The 27,701-nt window shown below is 37.6% G+C and overlaps 3 protein-coding genes and 1 pseudogene across 3 annotated transcripts; 2 read left to right on the top strand and 2 right to left on the bottom strand.

Moving 5' to 3' along the window:
* Positions 1-2,648: 2,648 nt before the first annotated feature.
* On the top strand, positions 2,649-5,457 carry LOC147525701 (abscisic acid 8'-hydroxylase CYP707A2-like). The gene is made up of 7 exons (XM_086557261.1): positions 2,649-2,960; positions 3,056-3,377; positions 3,509-3,895; positions 4,013-4,181; positions 4,360-4,466; positions 4,571-4,689; positions 4,816-5,457. The coding sequence occupies exons 1-7, from the start codon at positions 2,743-2,745 to the stop codon at positions 4,928-4,930; spliced, it is 1,437 nt and encodes a 478-aa protein (XP_086413387.1). The 5' UTR covers positions 2,649-2,742; the 3' UTR covers positions 4,931-5,457.
* Positions 5,458-9,330: 3,873 nt separating this feature from the next.
* LOC147525702 (uncharacterized) lies at positions 9,331-12,650 on the bottom strand. Its single transcript, XM_086565575.1, has 7 exons — positions 12,451-12,650; positions 11,689-11,781; positions 11,471-11,587; positions 9,836-11,272; positions 9,632-9,736; positions 9,471-9,543; positions 9,331-9,383 (listed from the first exon to the last, which is right to left on the bottom strand). Exons 1-4 carry the CDS (start codon positions 12,517-12,519, stop codon positions 11,216-11,218), a joined length of 336 nt encoding a protein of 111 aa, XP_086421701.1. The 5' UTR covers positions 12,520-12,650; the 3' UTR covers positions 9,331-9,383; positions 9,471-9,543; positions 9,632-9,736; positions 9,836-11,215.
* Positions 12,651-14,279: 1,629 nt separating this feature from the next.
* On the bottom strand, positions 14,280-16,879 carry LOC147525703 (uncharacterized). Its single transcript, XM_086580426.1, has 3 exons — positions 14,944-16,879; positions 14,650-14,842; positions 14,280-14,565 (listed from the first exon to the last, which is right to left on the bottom strand). The coding sequence occupies exons 1-3, from the start codon at positions 16,877-16,879 to the stop codon at positions 14,280-14,282; spliced, it is 2,415 nt and encodes an 804-aa protein (XP_086436552.1).
* Positions 16,880-17,205: 326 nt separating this feature from the next.
* LOC147525704 (ras-related protein RABH1e pseudogene) lies at positions 17,206-17,863 on the top strand (annotated as a pseudogene).
* Positions 17,864-27,701: the final 9,838 nt, after the last annotated feature.

Genomic DNA, 27,701 nt, shown 5'->3' on the forward strand with positions numbered 1-27,701 from the left:
ACTGCTTGGGAAGATTCTAGCTTAGGAGCAAAAGTGCCAAAAAGTCAAAGTCAAAAGTCAAAGTCAAAGACTCAATGACTCAAGGCTGAAAGCTACGGACTCAGGGACCTAAAGCCAAAATCAAAACTTTTATTGTATGGGCTTAGGTCAAAAGCTCACAAAGTTGTTTCTAAAAAGAATGACATAATTATAAATGGTGTCCTATATAAACCAAAGTTGTAGAGAAAGAACATTACCCTAGAGCTAATCTTTGGTCAATAGGAGTAGATTAAATTTTTTAATTTAAATTGTTATTTACTTGTTTTCCATTTTTATGTTCTTCAAGTTTTAGTATTTTCAATACAAGTTCTTAATCTTTTCAATACAAGTTCTTAGTCATTTCAATACAAGTTTTTCATCCTCTCTTATATACAAGTTTTCTCTACTTATCTCATCTTTGATTAAATCCTACAAACTCAAGTCATACTCATTTGACAAGTTCAAATGAGTATAACTTTGTGAGCAATATAACCATCCAATCCATTTTCATACAAGTTTCTCCATTAAAATGTGTTTAAGATCGAGTTCAAACTGCTCTAGATAAGAACTAGTGTTTCCACCATTTGAACTTAAGAACCATAAGAAAGATTAGAAAATAGTAGAGAGTGTAGTTTCCATCCATCAAACCCATCCTCTAAACAAAAGAGTCTAAGATGAACATGACAACCCTTAACACCATTATATTAGTAAAGCCATTACTCCCAACCCACTACCTTCTACCCAATTCGTCGTCGATTCTTCCATATCCAAAATTTTTTTAACTCACCCACTACCTCCAAACCTCACCAAAAGCAACGCCTCTTCCGACTAAACACTTTCTTCCTCACTGACAGACTCTTCTTCTCCTACATAAGTATCATCAGAACTATCACTATCACTATTTACATCACATCCAAAAATCCAACCATACCTATCAACCATCCTAACAATACCTACATATAATTACAACCAAAATAACCTTTCTTTTACCACAGATTACAAAATCTAACATTCCCTCCACAAAAGTTGCAAAGAAGCAAGACTCAAATAAAAATATCAAGAGCATAAAGAAAAATTCACCTCGTCCTTCATAGATTACGATGCTAGGATCCCTCCACTAATGACGTTCAGCGTAATCTTCTCTACAAATACTCCAGGAGCCCTCTTCAGCTTCTAACATATAGAAACGAAGCTTTGTTTTACCAACTCTTCTCACTTATATACTACACCAAGAAAATACCCAACCGTCAGATAATAAACCACCATAGCCTCATCAACGCTCCATAACACACTACTTTTCGCTTAAACGCTTTTGAGCACCAACTTTTCATATCATAATCCAAATCAACGGCTCACAAACCATCCATCCAACTGCCCCCCATTATTACTGTGTATGCAATACTTAACCAACGCTTTGCTCGCCACGTACACACCTCGAGCTCCACAACCGTCTCTTCAAACCAAAAGCAATCATAACCGCAGCAGTTATTACTCCAGCCGATCACCATTACTCCATGTAACTGACACATCACGTGCCTTCATTTTTTCAGGTTTCTCGTCAACACGCCCTTTCCAACGACGTGCTAACGAGAGAGGACTCTGTAAGGGACATCCCACTAGACACGTGATGTGCACAAGGCCCACATGCAACAACTCCTTCAGCATAGCTCGACCTCAAACACACGGATACCCGTCACACTCGAAATTGACTCTAGGCACTCGCCATACTCAAATACTCGCATACATATCAGCACCAGCAACTCGTCACTCGGCTCCACCTCATGACATCATCACCTACCATTGCCATCATTACTACCATTATCTTTAAGCCTCCTTCCCGTCGTAATACATGAACCATCACAGCCATTCACCATCATTACGGAGTACTCACCATCGTTACACCCTATGCCAGCTCAGACAAGCCTGAACACCTACGGCTACTACTTTCGTGTCTCTTAAGGAAGCATGACACTCATCTCGAATGCACGTTTGTACTCATCAGTACATGTGTCGCATCCGATGTACATTTTCAATGCCTATAAAAACAACCCTCAAGAACTACGTGTGGCTTGATTCCAGTCTGATTTATTGATCTCAATCTAAATTATTAACTCAAACTTTACTACCACTTCCAATTCACAGACTGGATATGTAGGCATCTCATTCTCATGAAGAGCAGCCACTCCCATTAACAACCACTATCCCCTTCTTTCACTTTAACTTAAGAGTTAAATCTTAATTTGGAGTAATGTCCCGATAGTCTTTTAAAGCAAATTTAGACATTTACAGTTAGTTTTACGAATTCTGGTTTGTTCTCAGGCCTCAGCAAAAGCTATATTTAACATTTTAAGCCAAGTCCATTCCCCCCTCCACAACAAGACGAACTACGCTTTTAGCAAAACATTCGTGATTATTGTTATTGTTCATATCATTAAAAGTTATTGTACAGTAGAGTACCACTTCATGCAAAACCTCTTTCCTGGATGGTCATATATATATAGGACTATATAGGGTAAGGTCAACGTACAACTGCATAACATACCATAATATAGATAAACTGATGTAACTGACACGTGCTCCTCCCCTCCTCACTTTCTTGACAAAGTGAGCTGTAGAGAGATTCCGTGGGTGGACTTCAAGCTGTAACACGGCTACTCTTCTACTTATAAGTAGCTGCACAACTTCACTTCATTTCCTCAGTAGAACAAGCTTCAGTAAGCAACCATGGCTGCACTTGTTCTCCCATCTCTCTTTTGTTTATTCTTCTTCTTCTTTTTGTTTGTGTTACATCGAATATTCCGAAAGCTGTCCTCTTCCTCGTTTCCGAGTTCTCTTCGGAAATTGCCATTGCCTCCAGGGTCCTTAGGTTGGCCTTATATTGGAGAAACCTTTCAACTCTACTCACAAAACCCAAATGTCTTCTTTGCTTCCAAACAAAAGAGGTACTGTACCCTTCTATCTTTTTGTATGCTCTTGTGCTAATTCCATGTGTGAACATTTGTCTGTTGAATTGTTGTTAATATACACACACATACAGGTATGGTTCTATATTCAAGACGCATGTATTGGGGTGCCCTTGTGTTATGATCTCAAGTCCTGAGGCTGCGAAGTTCGTGTTGGTGACTCAATCCCATCTCTTCAAGCCTACATTTCCCGCAAGTAAAGAAAGGATGTTGGGTCCAGAAGCCCTCTTCTTTCACCAAGGAGACTATCACAACAAACTCAGGAAGCTCGTCCTCAGAGCATTCATGCCCGACGCAATCAAGAATATCGTTCCCCAGGTTGAGAAATTGGCTCTCGGTTCTCTTCGCTCCTGGGACACTGCTCAGTTCATCAACACTTTCCAAGAAATGAAGACGGTGCGTGATTAAGTGTATTAGTATTCTCAATCTCTCTCTCTCTCTCTTTCTCTCTCTCTATTGAGAGTTACAAGCTCACAGTGGGAGTTTGAATTCATCTGATTATTGTTTTCGTTGTACGTGCGCTGCAGTACGCGTTTAATGTGGCAGTACTTTCAATACTTGGCAAGGATGAGATTCTGTACAGAGAAGAGCTCAGGAGTTGTTATTATGTACTGGAGAAGGGGTACAATTCCATGCCCATCAATCTTCCAGGGACACTCTTCAACAAATCCATGAAAGCAAGGAAAGAGCTGGCTCAGATTCTTGCCAGGATCCTCTGTTCAAGGAGGCAGAGGAAGGAAGAATGCTATGACTTGCTTGCATCTTTCATGGGTGATAGTGAAGCTCTCACTGATGAGCAGATCACTGATAATATCATAGGAGTCATCTTTGCCGCTCGGGATACCACAGCAAGTGTATTGACCTGGATCCTCAAGTACCTTGGGGAGAATCCCAGCATTCTACAAGCTGTCACCGTAAGGATTCTGGTCACACCCAATAAAGCAAACCAGTAGCATCATCTCAGTCACGAACTGTCAAACTGCTTATACTAATCAAACTTTTGTTTTGTTTGTTTGTGACTGACTTGACAGGAAGAGCAAGAGTTTATACTTAAAAAAAAGTGCGGTGAAGAGAAATTACTGAATTGGTCGGATACAAAGAAAATGCCAATTACCTCAAGGGTGATTCAAGAGACACTAAGGGTTGCTTCAATTCTATCTTTCACTTTCAGAGAAGCTGTGGAAGATGTTGAATATCAAGGTTTGTAACGCTATTGCATTCTAATGCCCATGTATTAGTTTTTCGTCTTCGCAAAATGAAAGAAAAAGAAAAATGACTAACTGCGTATAAAATATCGAATCCAATCATAAATGCCCATGTCTTATTAATTTCTGTGGTTAGTTTCTGATCATATTCTTCTATGTAATAACCTCTTCAGGGTACCTTATACCAAAAGGATGGAAAGTGTTACCCCTCTTTAGGAACATTCACCACAGCCCTGACATCTTTCCAGATCCCGAGAAGTTTGATCCTTCAAGATTTGAGGTAAAAGCAATTTATTGTGTCTTACCTTTTTGTATTTTCTTGCGACCGCAATCAGCACAGAGAGCTCAAAGTGCTGAAATTCATATCTCCCAAACAACCAACAGGTAGCTCCAAAGCCAAATACATACATGCCATTTGGAAATGGGACCCACGCTTGTCCTGGGAATGAGTTAGCCAAGCTGGAGATTTTGGTACTACTCCATCATCTGACCACAAAGTACAGGTACTATTCAGTTCCCAAATTAACGAACTTTTTCTTTGCCTTGTTTTACTACTTTTTACTATATATTCACTGAAGACAGTCTAATCTGATAACATTCTCCCCTTGTTTTCTCATCTTGATCCACAGGTGGTCTATGGTGGGGACACAGACTGGTATTCAGTATGGTCCATTTGCTCTTCCCCAAAATGGGTTACCAATCAGATTATCTCTCAAAACAACAAGTCCAGCGCCAGCCAAATAAGATATTAGGAAGGTGTTGAGTGCTCAGTGTATCATTCGTGTGTGTAAAACGCCATTCAAGATGGGGGAGTGGGAGGAAATATAAGAAACCCATATCCTCCAGCTAGCCGAGTATAATATATACATTGACCTGGAGCTAACAAGTTTTGGTCAAAACATCCCAAGGGAAACTAAAACCAATTTCCCATAGCATAGGCGCATAGCTATAGAGAAAATACAGATTTCCTTTTTTCTTTTGGGTTAACCAATATTACCCCCACTAGATGAGCCAATTAGAATTTCCTCTTAAAAAAAAAAAAAAAAAAAAATTGGATTGACTTTTTTTTGTGTATATTTGGGTGGGGAATCCTAATTGCCTTGTCTAGTGGTCTTATAGGGTAACACTAATTCACCCTTTTCTTTTTAACTTCTATTTTCCTTCCCTTCTTTTTTGTATTATTTGTTGCATAATGAGCCACAAGGGTCAAGGGGACTTGTGTAAATAACACTTGTTTTCTTGTGCAAGTAATTAAAAGAACACTTTGTGCATTTGAGATCCAGAGCTATGTATTATGGATGTCATGCTTACTATTCAGGTACATAGCAGTCCTCAGACCATGATCTGATGCTGATCATGACTGAACTTAAACGTTCTCTATCCACGCTTTGAACACGAAGTAATGGGCCCAAAGGACAGACATGTAGACTAGAACAAAAGAGCACAAAGGTGAAAGGTTTATCAGATTTTACTTATAATATGGACCTGAAATTAGTGTAGTAGTAACTGTTTAACCTTATAGTTTATAATTATTTAGTACCACTAACTTTCATTTATTTTTCTAAATGGTTTCCGAATTTTTTTTCTCACCTATCAGTACCACAAACTTCTAATTTTTTACGATTTGGTACTTCATACATTTATTTGACCAAAACGTCCTTATGTCTTTAATTTCTAAATTGTCACTCCATCAATTAAGTTATTATAGTCATCTAGCTCATCTTAATAGAATAAATCTGTGAATCCGATGGTGATTATATATATTCTTCATCCACCACTCCACATTTTCGATTAAAAAAAATTGGTTGGTAGTGGCAGGGGTGGAGGCAATGTTCTAAAAACGCTAGGCGGTAGTCGGGCGGTGGGAGAGCGCCTAGCACCTAGGCTTTCTAAGCAGTGCTTAGACGTGCTTAGACGGCCGGGCTAGGCGCTAAGCGGTTTTTGTTCCTAATATATATAGTAATGCACACATATACTACAAGAAATTAAGAAAATCATTTACCATAACTCAAAAAATAAACACAGATAAAGATACTTATTACAAAAATGCTTAATAGTTAAGAAATATTGACTTCATATAAAAACATACTCTTTGTTATAATGGCATATAATTTACATTAGACTTAAGTCTTTTAAACTTATTCAAATCTTAAGCCTACATGGGCCTTTATTTTTCGACATTTAATCATTCAAAAAAAAGAAAAGAAAAAAAAACTTGACTAGACCGCCTAGACCCACCTAGTTGGTTCACCGATTTTTTAAACGACTAGGGCCTAGGCGAGTCGGTTGGGCACCGCCTAGCACCTAGAAACCGCCTAGGCGGCCACCTAGACCGATTTTTAGAACAGTGGGTGGAGGTGGTGGCAAAAGTAGATAAAGAAGATACACTTAGGGGCCCATTTGTTTTTGCCTCGAAGGTCTTATAACCCCTAAGATGTGGACCAGTTCTTATAACATCAAGCCTCTTATAACCTCCAATTCTATAAATCTTATAATTTGGAAAATGACTTAAACACTCTTGTCCATATACCCCTAGCCCATTTCTCTCTTCTTCCCTTTTCACTATCTTCTTCTCCAAATAACTCCATTGCCCTAGCTGCCACCGCCATCATCACCACCACCACCAAGCTATTAAGACCGCTACCGCCGCCACCACTAACACCACCACCACCACCGCCACTACCACCACCCACTACAAAAAAAAAGTCTTAACGAGTCACTTTTAAAGTGTCTTAAAAAGTGGTTTGTGTCACTTTTCTGTTTATTATGAAAGCGTCTTATCTGCCGGCGTCACTAAAAGTTCGCAAAAGTGTCTCAAGAAATGCATTTGTTGTGTCAGTTTCTATTATCAAAGTGACACAAAAAGGTGATTACTTGTGTCACTTTAATCCCAAAAGTGACCCAGAAATACCTTAAAAGCGTCACTAGAAGATGACTTTGTTGTGTCACTTTTCAAAAGCATTGATCAAGAAATTGTTTTCGGGCCAAAAGTGACACAAAGTAGTCATCAGTTGTGACGGTTTTCATAGAAGCGAGATACCATCCATTATTTTTTTTTTTAAATAAAAATGCAATATATACATTACTAATAACCTGCTGCAGTACGGATACACTTGCAAATGAGATTGATTATAAATCGATCTACAATATTATCATCCCTAAACCTCTGCCTTTACAAAAGATGCAAAACATATAGGTAGCAACATTCAATAAGAACTATTTCATTAATTGGAAATTAACCACCATTCACATTAAGGAACGTACTTACTCGTCCACACACTATATCAAACAAACTATTCAAAACATAGTCAATTTGAATCCATCCATAACCTAGATCCCATTAAACTTCGAATTCGTAACAAAAGCGTCACGACATAATCCAAAACCTTCACAAAAGCATCCGAAAAAAGACAAGCTATACATCGTAAACAATTTCCAAAAATCCCTAACAAACCAAAATTAACTTAACCTAATTAATATTAGATAATCCACTTAGCACAAGGCATTCCATCTCCGTTTAAGTTCTTCATTCACCTACAAAATAATAACAATTTGACTATGTATCAATAATATAATCAAGTAAGAAGGAGAGTTTAACCAACAATATCAAGGGTATAGTAGTTCATGTTAAAGAGAAAACATTTTGTCACTAGAGAAAGATCAATTGAAACACTAGCAGTTCACATATCATACGATCATAGTAGCAAGCAAACTAGGAGCAATCAATTCACTAATATGATGACATGTACAAATTCATAGGGGATGCCGTCCTCCAACAAAACACATTCCAAACAACTAGCAAAGCACAAACTTGAAGGATGTTGAACAGATTTAAAACATGCACGTCACATAAAAAAAAAACATTTTCACAAGTCATACTTCAACTGACTTGAAAGAGAAAAATGGAAACTCCCCTGCCATGAAAAATAGGAATTATATATTCTATATTTCGACAAGCTGGTAGAAATATAGTCAAACATAGCTAGTGTCTTATTACACCTCTAAACTAAACCTATCACAAAAAAACATTCTCAAACTCTAGTAGCCATTATACATATTACATTGTGAACAATAACCTGGGTAATGTGTGTGACCAATGTGACTTAGCATGAACTTCACACTGAACATGTACGGAAGCTCTGTTGAAACTTCACTAAAATAGGAAACTGCAAAACTAGTATTCCTATCACCATCTACAACTAACACTCGACAAGCATTAATGTACTAAAAACTATGCAAGTTAATTGCAAATGATATGTGATGAAGTGAGAAATGAATCATCAACTACAAAACTCCACCTACCCAAGTGCATGATGCAGACAAAAACACATGAATCAATTCACATTGATGATAGTATGATGAAGAAACAGGTAGTCACTAGGCATAAAAACTGAAATGCACATTAAATTAACTGTGTCGCCACCAAGCCTTACTATGAAATCTTCTCAACTATACAAATTGAAATCCTAGGTATACCTTTATAAAGGAAGAAATCCTTGGATGAAGTTGATAAACTCGAGTTGGATCTTATCTATTTCTTTGGTTTTGTATGTCTTTATGCTAGCCAACTCCATAACCTGTTTCGAGAAAAAGTAAGTTAGTGTAGTCATTAGTGTAAGAAAACTAGCTAGGGAACCTAATATTTATTAGTGTATGGTTGCGCTGCCACAGATGGCAAAATTCAGAAATCAGTGTTAGCATTGCTTCTTCTTGTAGACTATGCAAGTCAATTGATGAATCTTTAAAGCATCTTCTATGGCAATGTCACTTCTCGATCTGTTAATCTATGGACTTGGTATGTGGCAATAATTTTCAATATTCAGCAACGAAGTGCTGCTCCTTAACTCTTGTAATGTCTCCATAGTTGAAGCAAGCACCACAACTCAAATCATGTTATTGGATACCACCGGAACCAAACATTATCAAACTAAATACCGATGGATCTTAGAACCTAATGTAATCTATGAGCATGTATTTGGGCGGTTTCTTAGGCAAATTAAACTTCCATCCCATTCTTTTGTTTTTCTCCTTCTTAATAGAAGTTTTACATACTGAGCAAAAAAATTATATTTATTTATGTGTATAACCATTTTTTTCACCTTTGCGTTTGAGCTTATTGACCGCATCGGCAAAAAAGTGCCGCGATAAAACTCATCACATAATAACCACATACAATTCCATCTCCTTGTTGTGGGCACTGTGGACAAATGTCATAGAAATGTCATATAGACAAATGGTAAAAGTAACAAACCTTGCATCTTCATTGCATAAATAGCATGCTTACCGTCACATACTCCCAATCTGGGTTCGGGTTTAACCTTCTCTTTCCACAAGATAAGTTTGATGTTTTAATTGCTCTAAAAATCACAAGAAATTATCATCAAGGAAAATAAAATATATATACAAAGAGGAAAAAAAAATAAGATCGAGAAAGAGATACTTTACGTGTTCAACTCAAATTTTAAAGTTGGATCTGGCCTCTTTCCTAACGAATCCAACCAATAGACTTGCATTTCTGTTAAGTCAATGACGATCAAAACCCAATGCCCTCTACAACCAATCCAGTGAAAAAACAAATTACATTAATATATTTTATTATTTGTACCAAATTCAAATAATGTATAACAAATAAATATGTAGAGCACTTACCCTGGGTTGTAAGGAATTACAAGAGCTCTGTCGCCATGTTCCTTTGCCAAGGACTGGATGTATCGACTCTTATCATCTTCCTTTGTATGACGATTAAAACCTGCTGGATTTCCGAACGCGTACTTTGCTCGACCAATGCAATAGGTTGCATACAAGTATCTGATGTATGTGATGATGCAACCGCATTTAATTCTCTCTTGTAACAAACATCTAACAACTCACCCCTTGAGACTCTTATAGCATCAATCTCATCCGCAAACAAAGTTCCAATCATTGGAATAGTTATAACCACATTCTTTCCCATCCGTTTTTTCACAGATTTTGCAAAACTTGAACACTGACTATTATTACCGACATAATCAAGTGAATCATCCTCTTCCTATAAAGATGAAGTTAATAAAATAAAGTAAGAGAATGCTCATTATATTGCAAGACTACATGAATGTAAAAATATTATTATTTCTACAAGGTACCTTATCATCCTCGAGTATAACAAATTCCTTAGGCCAAGCTACAAATGAATTGATAGCATCTTTAACATAAATTAGCCCAGCATTGTCATTTGGAATGGGGAGAGGAGCATCATGACATATAGCTGTATTGATAGAGACACACACATTTGACTCCCCTAAAGGCACATTGTGAAGAGATTCTTCTGTCCCATTCCTTGGACGAAGATTACCTTCAGCAACAATGTTATCTATAGACTTCAATGCTAACTTACAACGTTGGGTCTATAACACACAAGAAAATGAAAGCTTATAAGGGATTTGTTAGTTACATAGGTTATTTACCACTTAAGTTGGATTATTGACAAACATATACCTTTCCATCTTTAGATTTAAGTGTTGAAGATGTGAGAATGCCTTTCCATTTATCAACTATCTTTGCCTTTTGGTTTCGAGCTACCACAATCCGTTTCTTTGCATTTGGTTTTGAAGATACCACAGTCTATTTTAAAGTCAATGAAAAAAGAGTGTTATCAACGAACGTATAAAATTGGGAACACCAAATAAGGAATAGAAAATTGCTACCTGTTTTCCACATGATCTATGTGCTTCAGAAGTCAGTATTACGCGCTCTCCGTTATCACTCTTAGCACTATTAGACGCCACATTTTCCGATGGTCGTGGCATGCCCATTCCTTGTTGCCTAAGAAGCTCAATTATGGTTTCATTCAGTGGTGAGCCACTCAATGATGCTTGTTTAAGCAACTCTATTACTGCTACTTTCAGTGTTTGATTCTCTTCTTCCAACTTCTGAGTATGTTTCCTTGATCCACGTCTAGGAAGATTGAAGTATGTAGTTGGAGTGTAGTACATACTAGCCCCCCTAACGCGACCACTTTGTTCCGGAGTTCCCAAGGCCATTGTAAGTATATCATTGCTTCCTTCTGTAATCAAAGTTCCTTCTTCTTTCTTTTTTTTTCAGCTCATCCTTTGAGACAATTAACAATAAAAGGTTGAAAAAGAATTACTCCAAGAGAGGTAGCCCCTACTGTTGGGTGATTATTTTGTGATTCTTACTCGATCATGTTAATCACTACTTACAATATAAGCAAAGAAAATGATATAGAGCCTTGATATATATGCCTGTATACAGAATTATGGTCCTAAACGTTAAATCGAAACTTACTATCTTTCCAGATATCTCCCTCAAAGAATCATTTGCATATTCTCCGTTTTTATCTTGTCGAGCTAACAGCCAAAACTGAGATCTGTCAATTTCTTCAATGGGTATCCCTGCTGCTTTCTATGTTTAATCAAAACCAAATAATTAGATAATAATAAACTAGTTACTGCATACATATATTTTAATAAAAATGATATAAGAAACTAATAAAAATTTACTACCAGCTTATCTTCAAGGCCAGCATAACCTGACTTTCCTAGTCGATGGTTGTATACGTTCTTCATCCTTCTTGCTAGTTGAACCTTACTAAACTCCTAATGGTTCCATAAGAAAAAGTATTAGTTAGTCATATATTATTATATTGGCCAACAAATCCTATTGAAAACAGGTACAACAGATGATGCATTTGCTCAATTCATTAGGCATAAGCACTTCATTACTTCAGGTGACTTTATCAATTATCATGTATAAATTTTCTGCTCAAGGGCAGTTGTTGACTCTTTTCCTCACTGAAAATTTGAAGATGGGGCACTCGAACGTGTGGATTAATTCTCATCCTACGACCAACGGTCCCGGTTCTCGCAAGTATGGTCTCATGTGCTATAGCTTACAATGAAATCATTTGAGACGCAAAAAAAAAATGCATGCTCTACATGTGAATCACTAGAAGTCCTGTTCTAATGTCTTATAAGCGTGTATACCATAAAATCAATTTTTGATGGATTGAAAAATAACTCACCACATTCAATTCTAAAAAGATAGGTTTCATATTATAAGGATTCACTCCATGAACTAACCTGCCTAAATCTAATGAGGAACAAAAAACTCGTCGAAAATAGGCCCTCTCGCCCTAGATTACAATTTCTTTTGATGTTTAAGAGGAGTGCAGCAAACAGTCTCCTCTTTTGATTATTTAATAATATATAAGCTCACTTGGGAAAAAAAAAAAAAAAAAAAAAAAAAAGCCGGTAGAACACATATACCTGGAATTCTGCTGATAACCTCATCCGCACAAACTTTTCCCAATCTGGTTGCTTGATATCAGGATACATTTCAAGTTCTTTTACTAGCTCTTCAGGTTCATCTATGAAAGGTCTAATAAACTCCCTTGTCAAATAATTCTTAAACTTCCTCCATATTTTACCACATTGTTTTAGAGCTGCCTTCCTAAATTTCGGATCTATAATGAACCTTGCCTACAAATAAAATGTCGTCAAACTTTGACTTACAAGTAAGAGAACACAAAACATTTTAAACTATAAAGAGATCGAGGAAAGTTTAAGCATTAATTACCATAAAGCCCTCCCATACATCAGCTTTTATTCTCTTATCCACTTTTGGCCAAGTTGGCCATTCAAATAAGCGGAACATTAGCTTTCACTTGAGTGCTTGCTTAACTAGCAAAGTCGCTTCACCTTTGTATTTATTGGCACACCGTGTTCATCTAACTCAACTTCAACTTTCACACCGCTCCAACCCTTATTTAAATCATGTTTAACTGTTTGGCCTCTAACGTTAGGCTCAACGTCATTTGCAAATTTCTTCATTTTATGTCTCCTCTTTCTTTTCTTAGGTGATTGAATATCCCTTTCGATCCATGGAAAACTTTACAAAGACGCACACATTAGTACATAATGTTAGTAAGAATGATATTTCCAACAAATAATAAAAAGAAAAACATGACTTAAACTTACCTATCATCAACAAACCAATGAAAATGAGTATGCAAGCAAAACAATGAGTATATATGTAACCAATGAAAACCAAAGAAAAACTAATCGAGTATGGAAAAATGAGTATGTAGAACCATCGATATATGAAAATGATAACATAATTAAGTAATTAATTAGTCAAGCAAAAGTCAAAGCTTTTGTTACAATGGAGTACTAGTAAACAATGAAACTCAAGATTTATTGTTGTCAACCCAAATCCCCTCCTCACAATCTACTCGCATGTAAGTCGACCGAGACTCATCGGTTCCATCAAAAGATTCGATATTTGGCAATTCTTCGACACAAGTGTTTTCTTCTATGTTGCCCTCAATAAGGTCTTCATCGTCGTCATGATACATCTTTAGAGGAGATTCTTCAACAATAGACCAATCGGGATCTAGTTGATCGCCTACATAGAAAACCGGCTTTGCTTGAGATGCTAAAATAAAGGAATCGGATTTATGGCCAACTCTATTAAGATCAACCAAGGTGAAACCCATATCATCTATCTTGATGCCATTCTTACTATCAACCCAATCACACTTGAACACTGAAATCTTGAAATTAGTATAGTCTAGCGACCATATTTCATCAATTACACCGTAAAACCCCATCTTTGGAAAATACGGGTTTTGATCCTTTGAACTTGAAACTTGGGGGTTGTCGCCATCAAACTCACTCCACTGTTTTGATTAACTTCGTGAAGCATCACGCTCTCTTGTGCAAAAACGCTGACCTTTAATTACATACGTACAATATTTCAAAACACGTGGCAATGGTCCCTTAGAAATCCACCTCAAAACTTCTGACACATTGTTATTAGCCATGCCTCGCTCATGTAAAACCTATATTGTTTAAGAAGGTTAGTCAAATTTCTTTGAGGCATACAATACATAAAAGTCATTCAGGTAATCATATACCCTTCTTTTGAGCCAATCATTAAACGAGCGATTATGCTCTTCCTGTAACCATGTTGACTTTCTAGCCTTGCGGGGATTGTGTTCCTTTAGGTAGTTCATGTGCTCCCTATCATATATCAATACGAAATCACATTGTTAGCTATCAATATATTATTTGTTTAATTAAAGAACTAAAAGTCCTTACTCAATATAAGGTTGAACAACTCCTGTGTTTTGTAAGACATAGTGATGTGCCTGCTCCAAGGCTTTGCTATCAGGTGCAATGAGTTCACCACCTGATGGATGCTTTCCATTTTCTACCAAATCAGTGGTAATAATTTCCAATGAGCTAGGAACTCCTACTGCATCTAGCCTAGGTAAGAATTCACTCATAAATTCAATTGCTTCTTCAGCGATATAGTTTTCAGCTATACAAGCTTCCGGTCTAGTTGGGTTTCGGACATAACTCTTTAACACCCTCATGTACCTAAACAATTACAAAAGAATTAAGTGATAAATTGTGCATAAGTTTTATTCATAGTAGCAATGACCAGATAAGGAATCAATGTACCTCTCAAATGCGTACATCCATCGGAAGAAAACAGGACCACCAACTTCAACCTCTCTTACAAGATGAACTGGTAAGTGAACCATGATATCGAAAAACGATGGTGGGAAATACTTTTCCAACAAACATAATGTGATCACGATATCATTCTGAATTTCAGGCAGTCTTTTCACATCTACTACTTTCGCGCAAAGATCTTTGAAGAATCGACACAACCTAATAATTGCATTTCTCACATGACTTGGCAAGACGGTCGTATTGCCCGCGGGGAAGTAGTTGCTTTGATCAACATGTGACAGTCATGTGACTTCAACCCATGCAATTTCAGATCTTGCATTGAAACAAGGGGCTTGAAATTTGAAGAGTATCCTTCGGGGACTTTCAACTCGTGCAAGGTTTTGCATACTCTAGTTTTTTCAGCTTTAGATAATATGTAACACGCCGGAGGTAAGTATGTTTGCTTCTCACCAACCTTTGGGGCCAACTCCATCCTTAAACCCATCTCCTGCAGGTCAAGACGACTCTTAAGGTGGTCCTTTGTCTTATTTGGAATGTTGAGTAGAGTACCAATCACACTGTCGCATACATTCTTCTCGATGTGCATGACGTCGAAGTTATGTGGGAGAGGCGAGTACTCCCAATACGGAAGATAAAAAAAGATGGATTTCTTGTTCCAGCATTTTGTAACACCATTATCACCTTTATCGACTTCTTGTGTTGACTTCTTTTTCCCCCACGAGGCTTTGATCCCTTCAACTTTGCTTCGTACTTGCTGACCATTTAGTCGTTTAGGTGCCTCCCTTAACTCCTTCTCACCGTTAAAGGCTTTTTGTTGCTTCCGATATGGATGATGCCGAGATAAAAATCTTCTAGTGGATGTGCAGACATTTTTTCCACAATGTTTCAGCCTATACGAAGATGTGTCTTCAGCACAAACTGGACAAGCAAAGTAGCCTTTAACAATATACCCAGAAAGATTACCATAGGCTGGAAGATCATTGATCGTCCATAGCAATACAGCTCTTAGTAAAAATGACTCCTGCTTGTAGGCATCAAAAACCTCTACCCCTAAATTCCATAAAGTAATTAAATCATCAATTAAGGGAGCTAAGTAAACGTCAATGTCTTTTCCAGGCTGTTTTGGACCTGATATCAGCATTGTCAACATCATGAACTTTCTCTTCATGCAAAGCCAAGGAGGGAGGTTGTAAGTTACCAACATCACAGGCCATAAACTGTACTTACTGCTAAGATTATTATATGGGTTGACTCCGTCCGCTGAAAGTGCAAGGCGGAGATTTCTCGATTCAGCACCAAACTCAGGCCACCTCTTGTCTACCAACTTCCAAGCTTGAGAGTCTGCTGGATAACGCAGTTTTTCATCCACCAATCGCTCATTGGCATGCCATGTCAATAACTTCGCTGTTTCCGCAGACTGAAACATCTTTTTAAATCTTGCAATAGGTGGAAAGTACCACAAAACTTTAGCCGGAACACCTTTAGTTTGGTCGGTCCCTTTTTTATTCTCCTTGTACCTTGATACTCCACAAATTGGGCAAGTAGTTCTATTCTTATTCTCATCACCCCTGTAAAGTATACAGTCATTGGGACAAGTATGGATTTTTTCATATTTCATCCCATAAATTGACAACGTCTTTCTAACTGCGTGCATGCTAGAAGGCATCAAATTACCTTCTGGAAGCATCTCTCTTAAGGCTTTCAACAAATTTGTAAAACTTGTGTCAGTCCAACCACCTTTCGCTTTCAAATTAAACAACGTTACAATAGCAGATAACTTCGTAATCTTTGTACAACCTTCATACAAAGGAGTCTCAGCATCTTCAAGAAGTTCTTGAAATTTCTTAGGATTAGCCTTATATTGTTTATCTACAGCCTCTACCATTTCCTTCATGTTTGTAACATCGAGGGGGATTTCATCGAGGGGGGTTTCTGTATTGTAGGGTCGATGGGTGTTCTCATGTGTATGAACACTTGAAAAATCATAAGCGAGATGCCTTACCCCATGATATCTCCACAGAACATAAGTTTTGTCGATACCATGTCTAAAAAGATGATTTCTGACTTCCTTCTTAGTTAACTCATGGAGATTCCCACAGTTTTTGCATGGGCAGCGTATATAACTTTCTTCATCCTTTGCAAAACTAAGAAGACTTTTAACCCCTTCAATGTATTCATTCGAATTTCTAAGCTTAGACATCCAAGACTTGTCCATTCCAAATTAACAAAGATCTTGAAATCCTAAAACATCAAAATTTTCAGAAAAGTCACAAACATACAATTCTTCTTAGCCATGACATGTAATAAGCACTCACATAACATCTTCATCTAACATAGGACAAATAGAAAATAGCAAAAGGGACAAAAAGATATACTCAAGGTCGACAACTAAAGACAAAGAATGTCCTGCCTATATACAATATACATAGATTAAAACAAAATTCCAAGGAAAACAACAACAACACTTCAAACAAGAATGAACCATCTCACCTTGTTTCTTCGCTTTTCGATTCAGATCTATTCGATTAAAGAGAAGAAATAATGGCGGGAGTTTCACCTCTTGCAAAATATAAGCTAGTGTTTTTAGGTGATCACCAGTAGGGAAAACTAGCATCATCACTTCGTTTCATGTATGACAAATTTGATACCACTTATCGGGCTACAATTGGAATTGATTTTCTTTCAAAGACAATGTACCGGAAGACCGAAACAGCTTTAGTTTGCAGCTTTGGGATACAAAGAGGCGGAGAGGTTTAGGAGTTTAATTCCAAGCTACATTAGAGATTCTTCTTTTGCCGTAATTGTTTATGATGTTGCAAACCGGCAATCATTTTTAAACACTTCCAAGTGGATTGAGGAAGTACGCACAGAATGAGGTAGTGATGTCATTATAGTCCTTGTTAGGAACAAAACGGACCTTGTTGACAAGAGGCAAGTGTCTATAGAGGAAGGAGATACTAAGTCTCGCGATGATGGTGTTATGTTCATAGAAACCAATGCTAAAGCAGGTTTCAATATCAAACCATTATTTCGTAAGATTGCTTTACGCTTTACTCGATGGAGACCCTCTCTTCTACAAAACAAGAAGATATGGTTGATGTTAACTTGAAGTCATCAGAATTCATCCCGACATGAGCAACAAGGAGGAGGTTGCCGTGCTAGACACGCGTGCCAAGTAGGATTGAGTGGAACAACGTGAGTGCACAAGACTTAACCAGAATCATTTGAAGGCTAATGTAAAAGGTAGTTGATCGTAGCATGAAATTGGAATTAAAAATGGATTGTTGAGGCACTTGGAGGAATAGTGGATTAGAGGTTTACTATTCTTCAGGTTGTGAAATGAGATTTCTCATTGTTGACAACCTCATTGTGGTCAGTTATTCTTTTCCTGTTGTATTATGGATGCTTCCTGCTTTGTTGCTGGTTCCTCTTATATGTCTAATTGCCATTTTTTTCAGAACTATTTGTATTTACAGCAGCTACGTAACGATTGCATAATTATATAATAGTTTTATAAAAAAAAAGAATGAACCATCTCAAATTCAGTTTCACTAATTCAATGAAGTTCGACAAGAAATTTAGCACAAACAAATAAAGCATCAACGCAGCTAACATTATAAAGCATCAAACCACAATCTTGGTTACTGACGCGTACGGTTTACAAGATACCACACACCGATTATATGTTATATTAGAGATTAATAATGCTTCAAAGTTTCTAGAGAGTGTGAATTAAAGTAAAGAAGAAAAAAAAAAATCAGCCCAAGATGTGTAAACAAAAAGGTAACAATAAAATTAAACTAATAAAAGTCCGACCTTTTAATGGGTTAAATATTGTCGATAAAAAGAAAGAACCGAGAAAACCACCAAACCGCAAAGCATAAACATCGATGGGTTAAACTTGGTATGAGAAAAGAAGAAGTTTTGTTTTCAACAATTTAAAGCCTAAAAAAAGAACAAAATTTATGGATACCTTGTTGCTGATAGTTGGTGAGTGTGAGAGATAGAAAAAGGGAAGCTTTTGAGAAGAGAGTGATAGAGTATGAGCGATAAAGGGAAGAGAGTGAGAGTGTGAGGGTGTGAGGGCTCTTTTGTTAGTTGTACGTCTGAGCCCAATAGAAGTTTTAAGTTGGGCGGTTCTTTTCGCGAGAATCAAAATTTTCCCTTCCAAGCACCCGCCCAAATTCTTGTGTCACTTATTTTTTTCTGTTTGCCAAAAGAAAATTCTTGTGTCACTTTTGTTTAGCGGGGGAAAATTTTCATCAATATTTAGTCTCGATTATTTTAGAAGTGACACATAATTTTTTTTTTGTGTGTCACGTTATAGAAAAGTGACACAACATCTGTAAAACTGACACAAAATACCTCCTCCGCTTCTACTTCCGATCTAAAGGGACACATTAGGCCATATTGTGTCACTTTATGGTAAAAGTGACAAAAAGACTCAAATTAAAAGCGAGACTAAAAGTCCTTTTTTTTGTAGTGACCATTGATATTAGCTTTTCCTTACGTTAGAGATTGAAATCTCTAATTTGGTACAAAAGCAACTCAAAGTTCCTTTCTCACGATTTTCGTTTTCGTAAAGCTAAAGTAAGGATTCGAACCAACTAAAATCTAGGACAACTACAAATTAGTTATTACTCTTAGGAAACTAATGAGTAAGGTTATACTACTAATGCTAGGTTTTCTTTCCTACACAAACATTAAGAAAAACATTAAAGGTTGAAATCATGCATTTAATACAAAAATACAAATTCCTAAGAAAAGGTGGAGAGCTAATCCTCCTCATGTGAAACTATCATTTAGTTGTTGATTTGAAAAGGTTTATTGATTCTTCCTAGACTCATAGACAAGCCCCTAATGGAAGAAAACTTGATCCCTAGCATGCATGGCTCACTTAAGAGCTCATACATGCTAGAAAGCGGAACCAAGCAATGACTTCTCTCTAAGCTCATTGCTTTGATTCCCAACTAGACACTACACCAACTATCATTTTGGGATAGGATGTAGAGCTAGTTGTTCTTCCTAACAACCTACCAAACCAACAACAATTATTTTTCCCTCACATGAGTTGGATTAACTCCCCAAAAGGGAAGTTAGCTCATGATCCTTGGGACAAAGAAATTACAACTAGAAAAACAAAAAGAGAGAGAAAGAGGAAGAAGATAAACAATCAAACTCACTTGCTTTTTATTTTTTAGAAGAAAACAAGTGTTTCTTCCATTAAAACTATTACAAGCTTTTCTTATAAAAACTAAAAACTAACTAACTCCTTTTTTTTTTCACTAAGGAACTAAAATAATACCATGTAAGGAAAATAAGTCAAGGGAGTAAATGGAGTGTCCCCCACCCTTGTCTAATTTCTTCTCCATTTGAGAGAAATCTCAATTCCTCCCACGTGAATCATCAAACCACATTAATTCATTTTTATCCACCACATTAAAACAAAGTGACACCTTGCCTTTTTTTCACTATTAACACCTAATCTAATTTATTATATGCAAGGTGTCAACTTTGCACCAATAATTTGTTATTTTTGTCTTGACATGCTCCATGATTGATGACTCATCCAATCTTGTGGCCCCGCATAGTGGGTCCATGTGCAGTCTAGTGGCGGTCCGGTATTTGGGCAGTTTTACAACTTCCCGCCTATGAGTAGAGTTCATCGCCCTGATTGTCTGAGCAGCTCTCTTGTCGCATTCGGAGTCCTAGTTCGAGAGGTAGGAGCTTTGGAAGTTTGATACTTCTGTGTGGATTTGGAAGAATTCATATATACGCCGTTCCTCGTGCTTTATCGCAGGTTTAACCAATATTTCCATGTTTACTGCAAATACCTGCAAAAGTATGAAAACATATTTATTTCATGATTATTAAACACATAATTAACCAAATTTATATGTCTCAATGGGGTTTCATAATACACTTTTGGGTGCTTATCACACTACCCCCAAACAACATTTTGCTTGTCCTCAAGCAAAGAAGAGACACTAAAATAGATAAGTGGCAAAAATGTGTAGTCCTAAACTAATTCTCTTTTCGCAGAGTGCGGTTGCATTGACCATATGCAACAAGGCCTTAAACCACTAGGAATTCCCTAGTGGACGAGTTATAGCCTCGTGAGAGTTTTCCAGAAAAGATACTCACAAACTTTATTTATACTACAACGACTTCGAAGGATGTAAACTCGTTTCCTAAATTAATCTCGGATATCCATACATCTCCTTAGCGGGAACGAGGATTGATTTCTTTGAAACTCAAGTTAATATGTATTCAATAATTAAAACATCTACATATGATTATTCATGCAGTGAACTTTTCATTGAAATATACTAGCAGGGTTGTTTCTGGATCCCTTGGAGAGTGTACCTAAATGGGTTCTCACAGGTATGTGTCGAAACACAATTCCACTCAAAATTTTACCACTCAGGTTTTGTTAACTCCAGTGTGCAGTGGGCACACGCGTTTCCTCACATCTCAATGACGATCAAATGAGGAGCCAATGTCGATCAATCACGTCTACTACTTATTATCACACCACCCTACTCCTAATTGAGCTAGAGGTCTTTATTAGGTATTGTGGGGCTTAGGTGGATAGTGTACAAGAAAATGGAAATGGATAATCAAAATTTACGAGTATGAGAAAATAGGGTCTTCATATATTTACACTAGAGAAATCCTTGTTTTCTTTCCTTCTTCTAACTGAGTTTTATAACCTTGTTCTTAAGCCTCTAATGGATTTTTATTATTATATCTTTTTTTTTTTTAGATGGCTTAAAAACATGATTCTATTTTTTCTTTCCCCAAGCAAATAACCCGACTTTTATTTGGGACAAGTCTTTCTCTTTATTCTTTCCACATTTCATCCTAGCTATTTCTCATACTCATCACTTAGGTAGGTTCTTTTATTTGGGTTAATAAATGGGTAAGGAATTTTTGGTGAAAGTGAAAGGTTTGATGAACGGTTCAATGGAGTGACTAAGCGGTAAAATTTGTAAAGTAAGAATGTTTAGCTATGTCGATCCAAAGAAGGCCTAAATTCTCGCCTAGGGTTGGTGGTGATCAAGTAAGTAGTAGACACGTGATTTCTCTAATCGAAAAAACTACTCCTCCTCAGGTCATCACACACAAATCACTCATGTTAAGGTTTTGGTTAGATTCTCACAGGATTTATAGTTTAAGTAACTAACCGTTGGTTCCAGAAACTTACTGCTATGTACAATCGATGATACTCAGTACATGAATATTCATGAAAAGATGTATAAAATATTGCATACGTATTATCTAAAGTTTCTTAAAAACAAATCCTAATTCGGATACTAATGTGAGATTTCTAGACAATTTTCATCATTGAAAAGGAAACAAGACTTTGTCACTAAGTACAATTATTAATATGAAAATAAAAACTATATACAGGCTACAAGATGCCTAATTTTTGCTACAGGTTTAAAGCACCCCCAAACAGAATGATGCTTAGTCCTCGAAGGATCAATAAATAAAGAGAGAAAGTACCTGAGAGCCATGAGCAAAATTAGGGCTAGATTGCTGGAACAGAGAGGTTGGAGATCATAATATATTATTCAGAAAGAACACTAAAATGTTCAATAGCACACTAAACATAGCACATGATACATAGCACACGAAATAATGAAAAGCAATAGCATACGAAACATGACAACCAATAGCACACCAAACATGAGGTTTATCTAGATATATGTACAATGGCAAGTGCAAGTTTACCATCCAGCAGGATGTGAAGGTCTGGCGTCCTCTTTAAGGAAATGCATTTCCTTAGCATTGTGCCAATAGATAATAGTCTGCCAAATTTCTGCCCATTCTTTGTCTCCTGATTCCCTCAAATTGGTCTTCATCTTTTCGTCCTTTGGGTAACATCGAACATGCCTCAGGTATCGAGCGGGACGCTTCCATTGACGAAACCTCAATGAGCGAATGATTATGTTTGCTGGGCACATGGAATCCACTTTGACCCAGTCATGAAAAGTAGCTGCAAACTATGGGAAATGTGTCTTCATGATCCGGCAAGCGGTGACTGGTAAAAGTATATACTGATCCTGAAAAGTGCGAGCTCGTTTCAGGTTGGAGACAACACAACCTAAAATGTTAAATAATGCATGACCCTGAGCTAGTGCACTGAATACGATGCAAGCAGCCTCATTGGCAGTAGAAAAATGCCAATCTCCCATAATGTTCAGGAGTACAAATAACATTGCAGTCCTCATGTTCATGGTCATGCTTGCTAATGGAATGGTGATGTTAGCCATGGCACATGGCCATCTCCTTCTCGTTTGATCTCAAGACCATCACCATAAGAGTCGCGAAACGCTTGCCACTGAAAGGAACGGTAAGAATTATGATAGATGTAATGCCAAGATGCAGCAGGTTCGTGGTATGGAAGGTCCAAAGTTAGGGCAAGTTGTTGTTCAGAAAAGATATGAGGTGTGTCACCAACTCGGATTGTGAACCCGTCTAAGTAGAAACCATGCGCATGGTTGAATGCTTTGTGTGTCTTCCATATTAGCATAAAAGTATGCAGCCAAACTCGGAGAATAAGTTTGGTCGTTGAAGAATTAGAGAAGACCACCCAATGTTTGTGATGTAATCATGGAAGAGATGGCCATAGGCATTGAATCCATCATAGATCGAAAGGATTGCTTTCGGAATGAATTTGGGAGATACCATGGATGATGAAGATGCAATGTTTGATGAAGATGCCATGGTGGATGAAGTAAAGAAATGGATAACGATATCGGCAACTGGATGGAAAAATGAGTATGTAAGAAAATAGACCCTCCTGTAGCACATGTTAAAATTATATTAGTCACAACGGAAATGATGACAATCCTACTAAGCATTGCATACAAAGGAAGACAAAATACATCGTACGACGGAAAAACGTAATAACATATATGATTGTATACTTATTGACTTAGTAATATCATGGATTCTTATGTTGATCTTGGAGATGCATATTTTGCACCGCATCGTTTTAGGTCTTCTATTTGTTGGCCGAAATGCATCCTCAATGTCCCCTTAGGCAGAGAGTACGTTTGATTTTCCATTAGGAGAGCGTGATTTTGCAAGGATCGAGAATGATTTTCCAAGATCTCCTCCTGTTCAACATCATGCGTTGCTTGACGATCTTGGAAATCCCGAAGAGTTGTGATGATGATATTCTCGACGAAGTGTAGTTCCCTCAAACCTTGATGAAGAAGTTTAATGCCTTCCATGGGATTAATAATGTTCAGCATGGCATTTTCATCAAATAAATGGTCATAATTTGAGCTTGGGTCGTTCTGCTCATCTATCAGAGTATCAGGGGTCCAAAAACCAACGGAGTAGTCTGTTTGGAGTACTTTTATATGTGCTCTTTGAAGGGGTGTCTCTGGAGAAATTATTGGATAACCCCAATGCATCATAATCTGGGTTACTAAAGTGGGTAGGGGTGCTGACCTTCTTGTTTTCTTGGTGATTACGTTCCAGAGGTGTTGGATTAGACAAAAGTTATCTCTTTGAGTTTGCAAAATCCAAAGTAGGTGAAGTTGAGGCTTTGTGACTTCTGATTGGTGTGATGTACCTACCACATTATGTCCCAACCAGTGGAGCACAACACGTTGATTCTGTTTCAAAGAGCGTTGAAGAACAATGTGATGTGTATTTCTGACTTCGTCATGAGATACGGTAGCTCGTAGTAAAGTTTTTGCGGAATCAAATGATGACTCTTGAAAAAGGGACTCCTGGGTGTTTATTGGGATTTGAAGTATGTCGGAGATCATTTCCTTAGTCAATTCCAATCGTTGTCCATAGGCATTGAAGTAGAATTTTCCATCTTCAGATCCGCTAAATTGGTAGAACATCAAAACCAATTCTGAATAACCAAATCTTTGAATGATATAGAAGAGGCGTCCATCCGTGACGTATGATTTTGGTGTCAAAATAAGGAGAAAACCGGCTATCTTCGAAAGTTTTCAGGTAGTCTTTCTCTGCCGTTATTTTTCTTGGTTGATCCATTACTGAGGGAAGGATAGTGAAAATTGTTTGAATAAGAATGGCTGAAAAAGAAGAGATTTATAGCCAATCTATGAGTCTGTACCAATCTGGAATCTAAGTGTAGTTAATGACCCATGTGATTATGAACAGCATCAATGGGGATCCATAGTAAGTATTTGTCATGTCAGATATCCAAATACAATTAATGAGGTGGTTGAATGTTAGACAATACGGAGGAAAGTTTCACAGGGTAGTTAGACTTACATGTAATTTCAGAAATGATGATCATAACTCAGTAATAGAATATGGATAGAATAATCGAGTTTATGTGTGACAAAGTGTTATCGTGCCTTGTAGCGTCTTGGCGATTTTCTCTGAACACCATGTGTATCCATTAATTATTTTGGTGAGTTTTGGATGGCCTTTCTTTGTTATGGTTTGTTTATTTATTTACTTATTTATTATTATTTTATTATTATTTTATTTTATTTTATTTATTTTTATTTTATTTTATTATTTTTATTTTATTTTTATTTCACTTTTTTTTAGAGAGGAAAAGACAACTAATATACACAAATATTTAATACGGAACTTCTCCATTTAATACGTAACACGTACAAATGTGTGAGAATTATTTAACACACCATACTAATATACAAAACAAAAGACAAAGAGATGGTTACATAGATCTAGATGTTCTGGATCATGTTATGCATGAGTGACAGCATAACAATGATAAACACTGTTATCACGAATATTGTGATAACCCATTCGCGTTGCATTTTCCCATCGCTCTATTGGATTCATTATGTTCAAGAAATTGAGGATTTGTGAAGAGGAATTTGTGAAGAATGAGAGAAAGGGGTTGAGTGAAAGTGGAAAAGGAGAGTTGTATTTATAAGTAGATTTCTGACTGTTGGGCATCTGACCGTTTGGCATCTGACCGTTTGGCATCTGACCGTTTGGATCAGGCCGTTGGTGTCTGATCGTTGGGCTTTGAGAGTAGGCCCATGCATCAAGGAATATATGAGGAAGTACACTACGTGCATAACATAAATAATTTCTCATTCAAACCGTCTGGAAATACAAAATTATGATAAATCAACTGATATATAATTTTTTTTAATCACTAGAAAAATAAAAAAATGCAATGCATAAGGGAAATAAATGACATAGTCATTGCTAAGCCAAGGAAAATAAACAGCTACTGGGAATCCTCCGGGTTAGCAGAAGATGAACCCCGGTTTTCTCGTCTTCGCCACGGACGAACTTCAGCCGAAATGACCGGTCCGAATGTGGCCTATAGATCATAGAAAGTAACCGATCTTGAATTGCTGCTGATTTGCCATCATCATTCTCTGGAAACGGCCTTGGCGATTTCTCATTTCTTGCTGGAAGTCATTCTAGGAAGTAAGCATCTCTTCCTGGCGAAGAAACATCCTGCAAGATACTAGTATTCATGTGCCTCAAGGCTTCCATAGTAGTATTGATTCGGGCGATGGTATCTTCATTAAAACAAATGGTGTGGTGAAGGAGGAGGAGGAGGTATGCGTTATCATGCTCAATGTCATCTCTAGCTATTGGGTCCCGGTGGTCTAAAACACAAGTCTCAAAAATTCCAAAATTCTCGAAAGACCTTGTTTCAATGAAAGGAGTAGCGGATCGAACCCTAAGTTAAGCATATAAAGTAACAAGTACGCCAAGAGGAGCTGACCCGTTTGACGCTGTCGTAAGAATATGGCCCAGAAATGGACCATACAGAAAGTGTTCTTCCTCTCTGTAGGATCCACAAGCAGGTGCAAGAAAGTCTTGTTCACGCCGCGTCTTTTGAAGGTCCAATGACGTTATGCGCCCGCCATTGAGTGACGGCTAATTGGTTACGCCCCCGGCGAATCTTTGGTACACGCAGATTCGAGCGATTGTTGTACTCTCCCTCGAGAAGCATGTCAAACATCAAATCCCTCGTGGTCGGATACTCGACAATAACGAGGGTCGGACTATCGAGTTTATTGGAATCTGTCGGCGGCATTCAAATCAACTCCAGCGTGAGTTCACGCTCCAACCTATCCGGCCATCCGAAATTGCCACCCCGAAAACCTCCATTGTTGTAAAATTTCAACACTAAATCTTCGAGATCTTCGAGCTGGAATTCGGTGCAATAGATATTCCCACTCTCTACTAGCAATTTCTTCATCGAAAAATGGGTGAAACATCCCGGAATTGTACAGATTTCCGAAATTTCGCTCAACTGTGATTCTCCTTCGTGCTGCCATAGCACGGTGTAGATGATCTTTTGAGGGTGGAAATAGCTAGGATTGGTGGAGGAGATGGTGCTGGAAGAAAGGGGTTTCAGTTTGGAAGACTTTGGCCCACGTGCGCGGGTCGAATTCACTACTGTCGAGTCGCGTGCGCGGGGGGTGTGTGGGGGAGACCAAGATCCGGATTTTAAGGGGGAAGAAATGAGAGGGGTGGACGCGTGGGTGCCTTGCGCGTGGGTTTTGTATATGGATCTGTGATTTTGGGTCGAGTCAAATATTTGGCCCAAGCCCAAATGAAGTCCAAAAATTCCCCCTATGTCCCGAAATGTTCCGAAATTTCAAACGTGGAAATTCGATTCTTTTTAACTCCAAATTGAACGGATGAGATATCAAAACGATCGGCATTAAAAATGCCATCCACTAGAATATGACAAAATCACATTCAACATTTTTTTTTTTTTGTGTTTATTTATGTACACATTTATATACAAATGTACAAGTTGAGAGGAACGTGTCAACAACACCGGAAGTCCAAATAAAACAACACATCACAACAACTTAACTCAGGAAACTTTCATGTCGGCTCTGGGCGAACCCAATCCAGCCAGGTGGCCTAACCTTTATGTTTTGGGGGCCTAGGGTTCAGGACGGTACCATCCCTGACCAATGTGCAATGGTTGATAAATGTAAAATGAATAGTTTACCTACGAAATGAACGATGAATTCAAAACGTAAGTAAACTAAAACTGCACTTTTACTCTCGATTATCAAAGC

The sequence above is a fragment of the Coptis chinensis genome, chromosome 1, assembly GCF_015680905.1.
Source record: "Coptis chinensis isolate HL-2020 chromosome 1, ASM1568090v1, whole genome shotgun sequence".
Lineage (NCBI taxonomy): Eukaryota > Viridiplantae > Streptophyta > Magnoliopsida > Ranunculales > Ranunculaceae > Coptis > Coptis chinensis.